Source organism: Trichoderma atroviride, chromosome 2 (genome assembly GCF_020647795.1).
Source record: "Trichoderma atroviride chromosome 2, complete sequence".
NCBI classification, from domain to species: domain Eukaryota; kingdom Fungi; phylum Ascomycota; class Sordariomycetes; order Hypocreales; family Hypocreaceae; genus Trichoderma; species Trichoderma atroviride.
The window spans coordinates 3,555,781-3,567,097 of NC_089401.1; the positions used below are offsets into that span (position 1 = coordinate 3,555,781).

An 11,317-nucleotide genomic window follows, 5' to 3' on the forward strand; every position below is an offset into this window, starting at 1 on the left:
CTGCAGTTGGACGGTGGAAGGAGCGAGGCTGCAACTGCCTCTAGCAATAGCCACTCATAGGTAGATGCCTGTAGTCACAAGAGAAAGAAAGAGAAATAGGATCATATGCTTCAAAGATTCGCTATTCTCTCCCTTGTTGTTATTTAATCCCGATTATTGAGGCTTCCAGCTTGTTGAGCACACGAGTGAAGCAGAGGTCGTCTATCGCTTGAATAACCAAGTGCCCAGTACCTGCTTCACCACAGGCCTCCATGCCCAGTAGTGGTATTGTACTACAAATTCCATGATATATCTAGCTTTTTATACATTTACTGAAGTTCTATACCGGCACCTATATGTAGTCACAGCACTGTTCCGACTTCTGTGAACACTCATCCAACAAAAATACATTTAAATCGCGGGGAAACTAGTAGTACTCCACGGCCTATCTGTGCAGAGATTTTTGGACAACAAAGCTACGAAGCATTTTTGTTCCTATTTGCTACTCGTGAAGACAATAGTATGGCCTTTGGCTTGCCATTTGCGTTTGATATCAATCGACGATGAACCATGTGACCTTTCCGGGATCGGGATTCTCTGGGAGACTAAAGTCATCTATCCCAAGCAACTCTTCTATCAGACTTATTTTACTACAGTCATGAAAGCTCATTTACTAGATCTGCCTTGTGGTTTTGCATAGATTTTCACATCTGCTTCTCCCCAAACAAAAGCTTACCTCTCTACCTAGGTCAAGACAGGGTAGCTGAATCAAGTTTTGACCAAGGCGACTTCTAATACATACCATGCTTTGTATGGAGATTTTTTCTTTAGCTAGGTAGTGTTCAGCAGTGTGATGAGTCGCATCGCCGTATCCAAACTACTCATCCAGCCCCTAGCATATAAGGAGTCTTGAAGAAACAGCTATTTAGTGCGGTTATGAAAGTGTAGAGGCCAATAGATGTAGCATTGGTTGTAGATGAAGCAGATCCGATAGATGAGATGGACAGGGCCCAAATAATAGAGTTGTTATGGTTAGACTACCTTAATCTCGCCAGATAATAAGGCGTTATTTGATCAAAGACCCGTCCTGCCACACATGCCCGAGTCTCATCCTGAAACAGGCAGACCTCTAACAGACCTCGCTCATCAATCGGGATGCCACGCCAGTAACACAGCGCCGGAAGGTACAAAAGTACACCTACCCACTAGGAGAGACGAATCATCCCGACGATGAGCACCGGCAGACAGAAATTGGACCGAGAAAACGACATGGACTCGCCACCATCGAGAGGCGCTGCGGCTAGAATCTCGAGGCCCGAGCACCGGCATGTCACCTGCCTCTGCCCTACATAAGTTCATCTCGTTGGCAGCTCCACCTCGTCGGTGCGGAGCAACAACTGAAGCAGACTTTCGTCCATCGATTACACGCAAGGCAGTTGGGCAGGTGTAGTACCCAGATTGTCAGAGCATTGCTGCTAGTGGCACGATTTAGCGCAGACACTACTGGAGATGGATGCTATTTCCATTTATCCAGCGCGATTAGTGCCCGTTGGCGGAAGTAAAAATGCTGGAACTCAATGGCTTGCACATCATGTATCAAGGCAAAGGCAAAGGCCGAAAACGCTGCGCTGCTACGCCACGTCCACGCAAGACTTGCAGCGAACAACGCGCCAACGCACCGTGAAAAAGCATCCATGGTCCATCCATTGATCCAGTGCAGTCTCGCCCCTGCCTGCGCCCTTGCATCCGTTTCTCCCTCCAGTCCCAAAAAGCGCCGCCACACACAGCCTCGTCAGCGCATCGGGGCCGAGCCAATGGAGCCAATGGCAGCTGATGCGACAGGGGCCCGCAGCATCGTTGGGTCGACGCCTGGCCGGAATCACGGCACGTCGCGGGCTTCTGCACGGGCTTCTGCAGCGGCTGGCCACCCAACAGCCAACGGAATAAGTGGCCATGGCGTTGAAAGAGAAGAGCCATGAAGAGGGTGGGTGTGGCTGATGGATGGCCTCAGTGCTGATGCCGGCATAGCTGAGAGACGATCAAGCTGGCTATGCGTAATTGATTGTATTCATGTTCATGCTCCTTGGAGTACAAGGAACAATAAGTTTGCGAGTGCCGTTCTTCATTTCCCACTGCCGCTCACACGCTCGATTACACGTACACAAGGCCGTGCTCTCGCCCCTTTTGCATCTGGTGCTGGGTACTGTACTACACGTACAAGCTTCATTTTCCTTTCGTCCCAAAGAGGGAGCCCACCACATTCACCCAGCCTCTCTGCTCTGCTTGTGCTCTTCTCTCACGGCATTGATTGTTTGATTCATCTCTTTGTGTATGTAACACTTACAGTACTTGTACCCAGCAACAAGTAATCCTCATCTCATTCTCCCATGACTCTTGGCCCCACCAGCACGCTTCCGTCTCCTCAAACAATCCCCGTCTGGCATTGCCCACCCCGGCCTTGTCGAGCTTCATCCTGAGCCAGGATCCTCAACCGCGCAAGACGGGCTGGTGCCTTTGCATGTCCCGTTTTAGCTGCACGTCAAAACGATGCTTCAAGCCAGGACAGGTACTTAGGCGCGCGCTGTCTCGGAACCTGTCCAGCCCCTACTGTAGCATAAACGTGTTGACGGCGGCGCATTGCCAGCCGGGGGGTGTCCTCAACTGTGATTTAGCGCTGTAGCATGGCGTCGCAGCGACCCAATTTCAGGTGCCGCTGCTATGGAGCATCCATGGACGGGACACCAGCCCAGCTCAGCAGCTCCAGCGGCCACACAGCCTCCCTTCCTTACCCACTCAAATGCTGTAACCCGCTAATCTTTATTTCCATCTGTAGCCCGCCTTTTTTAATCGTATTGAACCTTGCATCCCTCCGTACTTTCTCAATCCATACCATTCATAGTGCTACTGTACTCTGCTACTCTCGTTGCATTACCTTCTTTGCTCCAACTCGACTCTCTCTTCGACCTTCTTTTTCCCAACCCTAACCCTTCTCTATATTATCGCTGCGCGATCCAAGAGCCAACCAACAACAATGTCCAGCCAACAGTACTATAACCAGGGCCCTCCACCTCAACAGGGCGGCTATTACCCCCCTCAGCATCCTGACCAGGTAAATAACGGCCCTTCCTTCCAATTCAAACCTCCAAATGCACACCAAAGCGAGATCGCGAACCGATTGCCCCCTCCCGAAATCGAGATTAGTTTCCTGCTTGAACGAAAGAGCTCGGCAATCGGTCTTGTCATCCAGCAGTTGAATGAATGAAATGCGCGTGCCTACGAGTTCATGAGCGATTCGCTAACGAGACGCGCTCTCCCATTTCTTAGGCCTACGGAGTTCAGGGCCAGCAGCAATACTATGGAGCTCCTCAGGGCCAGCAGCCGTACTATCCTCAGGGCCCGCCCCAGCAGGAGGGAGGCATGCAGTACCAGCAGCAGTACCAGCAGCCGCAGCAGCCTCCCCCCTGAGCAGCAGCGCGGTAGCGGTGGTAACCAGGGCTGCTTGATGGGCTGTATCGCCGCTCTCTGCTGTTGTTGCGCCGTCGAAGAAGGTTGCGAGTGCTGGTATGTGACGTTTCGTTCCATCACTTCTGCCAGTTTGCTAATGCGACAATCACAGTATCGATCTTTGCGAATGCTTCTTCTAAACCAACAACACCACATATCTTAGAGCTACAATGACAAGCGAAAAGGGGGGAAATAATAATGTCTAGTGTGGGAAAGGGGGTAGATTGAAAGCAAATGATTACAAAGGAAGGAAAGTGACTACCTTTTTTTTTTGATCTACTTGAGTTGCGCTTGGAGATGGAATGTAGCGCCAAGCTTGTTTACGAGCGCAAAACTGTGCGTGAAGATGACTGGCAGTGGATTGTGTGTGTGTTGTTATAACGCCGTCTTGTTTTATCTTTTTTTTTTTTAACTTATCTTTTCATACCCCTTCAATTTTTCTTCTTATACAGCAAAAGAAAGATATCAAAGCCGAGGGTGGTTACTTCTTCTTATTCGCTGTTTCGTGAATTGATTTGAGGAATAGTTGAGAAGATGGCGCAGAAGCTTGAGAAAAGCTTGTTTATTACCTATAGATGTTTGAATAACAACAAAGATTCCAGGGATTTTATTCTCTCTCTTTTTCAAAATCACCCCTTGGCTTTCAATTTCTACTATATTCACATAAAGATCAACACGGCATCTTGGCCGATTGTAAGTTTTGATAGCGTCAACTCTTAGCCTATGAACACTCAGAACGTAATCTCTCGTCACTTTGTCCAAGATGGTCTTTTGTTTCTTAATCCCTAGCAGCATAGGATTAGGGGCGTCTGACATCTTGAAATAGTATCTAATAGTATCTCTGTTGTACGCTCAAGTGTAGGTGCATTTTAGGGACAGATGCCATGAGGTTACAATTAGGCCAGCACATCGGTCCTCCAGAGCGCTTTTTTTTATCAAAGGAAAAAAAAAAGAGTCTTATTGGCAGTGAATCCACCATCTTAAGAGATAAGTTTTTAGCAAGCAACGAGCTGCAATCACGTTGCCTTTGTCTCATTACTAGATGAATCATCCACCTGCATGAAAGCACCAGATGAGACAAGCATAAGGAAAGACGGGGGCATCGATAGATTCGCTTTCATGATCCAGCACTGTTAGTAGTCAGCCAGCCAGAAAATCATCTCGTACTAGTCTGAACGTTTACTTTCTTGCCGAGAATCACTCCAAGGTGGACGATTTCATCTCGGTGATTGGCGTATGCTTTAGCAGTCCTATCTTTTCCCTAGTGGAAGGAGGTTCATTGCCTCTTTGGTCATACTTTTTTTATTATTATTATTCCTACTCTTTAGATTTCCTAAATCTACTATGTAGAAATCCCCTCAAATTTCCACGGCCTGGTTTCCACTTGATTTTCCGGCCTCGGTCACCCTTTATCAATTCAAGGCGTCTGATGCTCGTAATTGTGTCCGGATGCTTCTCCCCAAGCAACTCCCGTTGAAGTTCTAATGCCGACCTTTGTAATTCTTCAGCTTTGTCATACTGGCCCAGTACGCTTAATGCTCTTGCAAGGCATCCCATAGTTTGCAATACAAATGGATGATTTTCTCCAAACACTTCCCGTTGAATAACCAATGCCTGCTCATAAATTCTTTCAGCGTCGTGATATCGGCCTTGACAAAAGTATGTTGTTCCAAGGTCTTTCATGCTCCTAGTTGTATACGGATGCTTGTCCCCCATTACCTCTCGTTGAAGATCCAGTACCTGCATTTGCATTCCTTCAGCTTTGTCGTATTGGCCCTGCGCGCCAAGTGCTTTTGAAAGCTCCGCCATGACCTTGATTGTAAATGGATGTTTCTCTCCATACAACTTTTGATAGAGATGCAACACTCGATTCAGAATCCGTTCAGCTTCAGCAAATCGATCCTGTGAGCAGTATATTATCGCAAGGGACCCCATCTCCCTCAATGTTTGAGGATGCTCCTCCCCATATTGCCCCTGTCGGAAATCCAATACCTGTTTCTGTAACTCTTCAGCCTTATCATAGTGGCCTTGTCCATAGTATGTTTCCACAAGGTCTCTTATACTCTTGATAGTATCTGGATGGTTGTCCCCAAATTCTTTCCGTCGAAAGTGCAGTATCTGCTTACAAATCCCTTCAGCTTTACTATATTGGCCTTGCCAAATATGTACTACCGAAAGGTATGACATAGTCCACATTGTATCAGCATGATTTTCCCCGAGCACCTCGCATTGGATATTCAATGCTTGTTTACAAATCCCTTCAGCTTCAGTATATCGGCCTTGTTCAGTATATATAACCGCAAGCAGTTGCATACTCCAAATTGCGTGTTGGTGCTTTTCTCCAAGCACCTCTTGTCGAAGATTTAATGCCTTTGTACATATTCTTTCAGCTTCGTCATATCGGCCTTGCTCAAAATATGTTCCTGCAAGACTTGCCAAACTCCAGATTGTACCTGGGTGCATCTCTCCAAGCGTCTCTCGCCGGAGATCCAACACCCTCAAGTCAAGTGGCTCCTTCTCTCTCCATCGCCCTCGATCGTACAGAAACCCTGATACTTTGTCGAGTAATTTTACTGTTTCAACCTTCTTGCCGCTCACCTCTGCCCATTCTCCCACTCGTATAGCATGAGCCATATACTTGTCGCATGTTGCCCACGATGTTTTCTCTGTTATTGGAAACATATCATCCACTATCTGCAGAGTCATACTCGCGTAGTATGCCTCTCCAGTCTCCGTGTTGTCTTGCCCAGTTGTTGTAATCATGCCTTGGGCCATCTCCATCCGCCCTTGGGTACACAACCCATATCGAACTGCTTCTTGTACGAGTTTATGCATCTCATAGCTCTGTAAACCTCCCTCCTCTCGACGCATATCAAGAAATGAAAACTCCACTAGCCGTGTAATGGCCTGCTTAACTTCGGTGTCAGAAATCTGCTTGGCTTTGCCCTTGTCGCCAACATCGTACTGGCTGGCTGCCATGATCAGCTCATAGGGTATATCTTGGTTGTCCACGTATGCAATTATGTGGAGAAGGCGATACGATAACTCGCTTTCCTCTCGAATTCGCCTTGTCGAGATCTTCCACGTCTCAAGCACACTATTTGACACCTCCGGTCGCCTATGCCGATCAAAATCATTCGTCTTGAGAAGATCCCATCGGCTTGAGCCTTGCATCAGGAGTTCAAGGTATTCTTTAATCGTCATCGATGTTCGCCGTAGGTATGCTCCAGCCTGCGAGACTGCCAATGGAAGTCGCTGTAGCTCTTCTAGAAGCCGATCGATTTCTGTGTCTGCCACAGCTGACGCATCGCCGCTAGCTGCTACAAGAAGACTTGTCGCTTCATCTCTTGTCATGGGGGGGAACCATAATGCCTCGAGTCGAGCCGACAAGTGTGCCTTCGATTTTCTTATCACGGCTTGTCCAGAGTACCGTCCCGTGTGACCCTTGAGGGATGTACTTGTACAGACTTTCATTCGTCCGATTCGAATCAACCACTCCAAACAACTTTAGATCATCGGCATTGTCCAAGATGATAACCCATTGTGGCTGTGCTTCGATGCTACTGCGCACCGCGTCAAGTAGATCTGATCCATCGAGCGTCTCACTGACTCCGAGCTTCTTGCCAATTGTCTTGTAATCAGTTGTAAAAGTCGCTTCGCTGTCGGCATGCACCCAGAAGACGCAATATTCACTGCCGTTGCACCGTTGATACGCGTAATGAAGTGCAAGCTGCGTTTTGCTATTGGCATTGATTAGTTCCTCGACTCTTGCTAACAAGACAGAATAATCGGCGAAGAGAGCATACCCCGAGCCTCCTAGGCCCCAAAGCGCGGCGCTATAGAAGCCTGGCGTTTGTGGCAATAGCTCGTCTAGCTTATTGATAAGGTCCGGACGAGAGACTAAATCTTCGTTGCGCGGATATGGAATGGCACAGACAGCTTTGACTTCCGCACGGGCCTGTTTGTGGGGTATGTGGAGATGGACATCGCCTTGGTAGATGTTGGTGTTGTCGCCAAAGTGACTATTGCTTATATAGCGCCGCTCGTGCCCTGAAGCCGCCATCGTCAAGTTGGAAAGTCATAGAGTCACTCAAAGTCATAAAGTCACTCAGTTTGAAGCTTGAGAAGAGGAACTTGGCTATACCTACATATACCATCACGAAAAGAGGGGTTGGGTCCAGAAAACGGCCAGCATGTAAGAAAGACCTGATTGTTGTACTACCAACACAACTCCGAGAGGGAACCTACATGGCAACAGGGTGAAAGAAAACACCGCCGGTCTGCTACTATAATTTGTATGTGATAGGCGGCGGTGATTTTTTAACCCCCTTGCCAAGGTAGGTATCTGCCTAGTAACAGATGGGCGGCTAAAGGGACCATTTACAAAGACCCACAAGCGCCGCCAAAGTCAAGGATCATGCATATATTAATCACTATAGACAACATGAAACAGTTTGCTATTGCTCATATCAAATTTGGTTTATTCTCATAGCCATATCCTGCTCAAGTAGGTGGTTTATTCATCACATTATACAAGAGCAGGGAAGATTGTCGTTAGATCTTGGCTGCGTACATTACATTTTCATGATAGTGACAGGTGCTGGAGCCTAGGATAAAGTTCTGTGTTTTACTACGAAGCACATCTAGGACTGCCTACCTTAGATATGCGGATAGCCACAAAAGAAAAAGTAACAAAGGTTTGCGGTAACACTTCTACATTTGTAATAAATGCTATTCTTAAGTAAGGTCACTTATCGTAGTAACTCTTGGCTATGTACTAGGGAGCTAATAATAGCAGATAAAGCGTGAATGGGCCTGGTTTACTCGCCTCAATAGGCATAACATGATGAGTTATTTGTTTGTACATCTACACTATTCATTTGTTTTCTATTCGCTCTCCCTTTCAATCTCTCCCCGCCTGGCATGTCAAGCCCCCCTTACTCGTCGAGCTTCACGTAGTTGGCAGGGAAAAGACCCGAATGGCCGCCGTAGTGGCCGAACCACCAGTCCTCATCGGGGAACTCCAAGCCTGTGACTGTGGCATCCTCAGGGAAACTCAGTTCTGCCACAAAAGTTAGCAATCCGTCCGTGACATCATTTACTCGGACCTTCTCGGGGGCTTACCGTTATCTTCTGCAGCCTCGTAATCATACAGCGCAGTGGCTGTTGGACCCGCGGCCGCGGCCGCGGCTGGCGCTGCTGGCGGAGCTGCTGGTGCTGGAGCCGGCACTGCGGCAACGGGGGCCGCCGGGGGAGCTGGCGCAGCGTCTTCGCCCTCCACAATCTCTACGTAGTTGCTGGGGAACAAGCCGCTCTCCCCCCTTGCGTTGGTTCCCATCCACCAATCCTCGTCGACCATGTCGATGTTGGTTACGTACTCGCCCTCGACCAAGTCAATCTCGTTGTCCTCAGCCTTCTCGTAGTCATATTGCACAAGCGCGCGCTTTCCACCCTGCTGGTCCTGGCTGTCAGCCACATGAGGCGCGTGCTCAAACGTCTGCTCGGCTACTGCGCTGGCCGCTGCTCGTGCGACATGGCCAGCCTCCTGCTCGTCTTGAAGCTCCTCTTCTCTGGGAACGGGAATGTCTTCCACAGGCAGAGGAGGAGGTGCTCGTTCCTCTGGCCGCTCAATGGCGGGCTCGCGAGCAACGGGTGCGGCGACACGAATTGGCGATGGCGAGCGTCCCGTCTCCTCCTCCAGGGTTTGATACGCTGAAGGATCTTCCTGCTCCTCTTCCTCTTCATCCGCAGGCGCAGGTCGACTGGGAAGACCAGGAAGAGCGAAACCTCCAGTAGGCCTGGAGTTGTCCGGAACAGGGGGAGGAGCCTGATACTCTTCCTCGGCCGCTCGTGAAGTTGGGGGAATGCCAGCTCCGATGGGAGTCGTGTTCTTGAACCGATCTCTCAGGGCAGACACGCCACTAGGAGCTGAGCTCTCTTCCTCACCGGCCTCTCTGGCTTCTTGCTGCTCTTCCTCGGGAGCAGCACGCGCGGCAGCTCCAATCTGTACTGGTGCCCAAGACTTGCCCGTGTAGCCGCTCTTCCAGGAAGAGGAGCCTCCGGTAGTCTGCTGAGCGACTGGCACTGGAGAAGCCGCGGCGGGGATGCTTCCAATGCTTCCGCCTTCTCTGGCCTTCTTCTCAGCCCAGATCTGGGCCGGAGTCTTGCCGCCTTGGTCTGCGAATGTCCGGCTAGCAGCTCCAACTGGGGCAGCGGCAGGAGCAGCCGGGCCGCCGAATCCTAGCCCTCCCGGAGTTGGGGCCTTGGTGCCGCTAAAAGCAGAGGCTCCGGACCATTTCTTGGCGACAGTAGGCTTAGGCAGTGAAGTCAGCCGTCCTGCGCTTGGCTGCGAGAAGGCAGCAGTTCGATCAGAGAAGGCCTGAGGTGCTGGCTCTTCTTCTTCCGCTGGTGCTGCTGCTGCAGCAGGCTTTTGTGCTTTGGCTCTAATCGCAGCAATGTCGACTTTGCCAACTGGCTCATATGCTCCTTTGACAGGCGTGGGTCTGTCATCTCCGGTCCTCTGAGCCTGTGCTCTGATGGCCGCAATGTCGACCTTGCCTACGGGCTGATAACCGCCTCCAATAACATCGGAGGGAGTATCCTGTCGAGGTGCGCCGGCGAAGCGCGATGGCTCTTGTTTCTGGTTTGTAAGCTCTGCAATATTCACCTTGGTAGGCTGATAAGCAGGCGCGACCTTTTCGATCTGGGTTCGAGTTACGGGAGGAGCGTCAGCTCCCCAGCCATCCGCATCGACAGAGGAATCTTTCTTGGATCGAGCGGCAATAAGAGGGTCAAGAGGGCGACCAGCAGATGATGAAGGGGTGAAGACTGGCTTGGCCTTGACAGGCGGGGGGGCTGATCCAAAAGCTCCTGCGGATGATCCGGCAGAGTACTTGGCACCAGACGCATCGGCAACCTTGCGCATGATGGACTCAGGCTCGAGGTCGCTGTCGGAGCGAGCGGTAATCTGGACATGGTATCCGTGAAGAATCTTGGAGACAGCAGCCAAGTGGCTTGTGAAGTAGCCCTTTGTGCGTTCGGGGACACCTCCTCCGCACCAGCCGATGAGAATAAACTTGGGAAGGCCCGAATTGGGGTCCTTGACCTTGACAAAGGCGAATTGGATTCGGCCCTCGTTGAAGTCTTCAATCAGCTCGGTGAGGTCGCCATCTAGACTACTGCGTTAGTATGTTTATTCCCAGAGATCAATCATCAAACATCAGCTCTCGTCAATGGCTCGCGTACCGCCGGTGCTCTGGACTTTGAGAATGCTCTCCTTGGATCCGCTGTCCTGGAAGGCGTTGGCCAGGGGAGCTTGGACAGAGAAGAGCGCCCACTGGGCATATGTCGGAGAGCCGGAAGCCGGTGCTTCTCCGCCTACAACAGCATTGTAGCTGCTCTTTATGGAGGGGCCGTTTATGGAAAGGTTGAGAGACGCCATCGCGAGGCTGGTATCGAGGGCGTAGTGATAGACGGAGAGAAGGGGGTCGTCGTCAAGAGTGGTTGGAGGGGAATTGCGTCGTCCCAAGAGCTCCGCTGGCTAGCGACGCCGGTTAGCATGCAACTCAGGGGAGGCTAAGAGGCGTTCCGGCTAAGGTGGAGGTGGCTCTCACACAATGGCCGAGTTGTTTGCAGCAGCTCCCCAATAAATAGCACAGCGATGGACGAGCGAGGCTTCGCTTCGGTACAGAAAGATCGGGCGCAAAGGGGGCCGGAGATTTCGTGGCGGACTCAGGAGCCAAGCTGGCAGGCAAGCTGATGGATGCTCTGGCGGGACGTACGTCGACGCTGCGTGTCGCTGAGGCGGGGACGAATAAGCCCGTCTGCTTAGAGG

The 11,317-nt window shown here is 50.5% G+C and overlaps 3 protein-coding genes across 3 annotated transcripts; 1 reads left to right on the forward strand and 2 right to left on the reverse strand.

Moving 5' to 3' along the window:
* Nucleotides 1–3,010: 3,010 nt before the first annotated feature.
* On the forward strand, nt 3,011–3,444 carry TrAtP1_003951 (uncharacterized protein; the record flags this gene model as incomplete). Its single annotated transcript, XM_014083625.2, has 2 exons — nt 3,011–3,088; nt 3,304–3,444. 2 exons carry the CDS (start codon nt 3,011–3,013, stop codon nt 3,442–3,444), a joined length of 219 nt encoding a protein of 72 aa, XP_013939100.2.
* A 1,327-nt stretch (nt 3,445–4,771) lies between these two features.
* Nucleotides 4,772–7,724, reverse strand: TrAtP1_003952 (uncharacterized protein). Its single transcript, XM_066112100.1, has 2 exons — nt 7,290–7,724; nt 4,772–7,223 (listed from the first exon to the last, which is right to left on the reverse strand). Exon 2 carries the CDS (start codon nt 6,955–6,957, stop codon nt 4,801–4,803), a length of 2,157 nt encoding a protein of 718 aa, XP_065968183.1. The 5' UTR covers nt 6,958–7,223; nt 7,290–7,724; the 3' UTR covers nt 4,772–4,800.
* Nucleotides 7,725–8,197: 473 nt separating this feature from the next.
* On the reverse strand, nt 8,198–11,267 carry TrAtP1_003953 (uncharacterized protein). Its single transcript, XM_014083627.3, has 3 exons — nt 10,729–11,267; nt 8,608–10,653; nt 8,198–8,545 (listed from the first exon to the last, which is right to left on the reverse strand). The coding sequence occupies exons 1-3, from the start codon at nt 10,922–10,924 to the stop codon at nt 8,421–8,423; spliced, it is 2,367 nt and encodes a 788-aa protein (XP_013939102.1). The 5' UTR covers nt 10,925–11,267; the 3' UTR covers nt 8,198–8,420.
* Nucleotides 11,268–11,317: the final 50 nt, after the last annotated feature.

Bases quoted from the DNA above. Each gene is read 5' to 3' on its own strand.
- TrAtP1_003952 (XM_066112100.1), bottom strand. From the start codon at position 6,957: ATGAAAGTCTGTACAAGTACATCCCTCAAGGGTCACACGGGACGGTAC.
- TrAtP1_003953 (XM_014083627.3), bottom strand. From the start codon at position 10,924: ATGGCGTCTCTCAACCTTTCCATAAACGGCCCCTCCATAAAGAGCAGC. The intron at 10,654-10,728 runs GTACGCGAGCCA...GCAGTAGTCTAG, and splicing joins CAAAGTCCAGAGCACCGGCG to ATGGCGACCTCACCGAGCTG. The intron at 8,546-8,607 runs GTAAGCCCCCGA...CTTTTGTGGCAG, and splicing joins CGAGGCTGCAGAAGATAACG to AACTGAGTTTCCCTGAGGAT.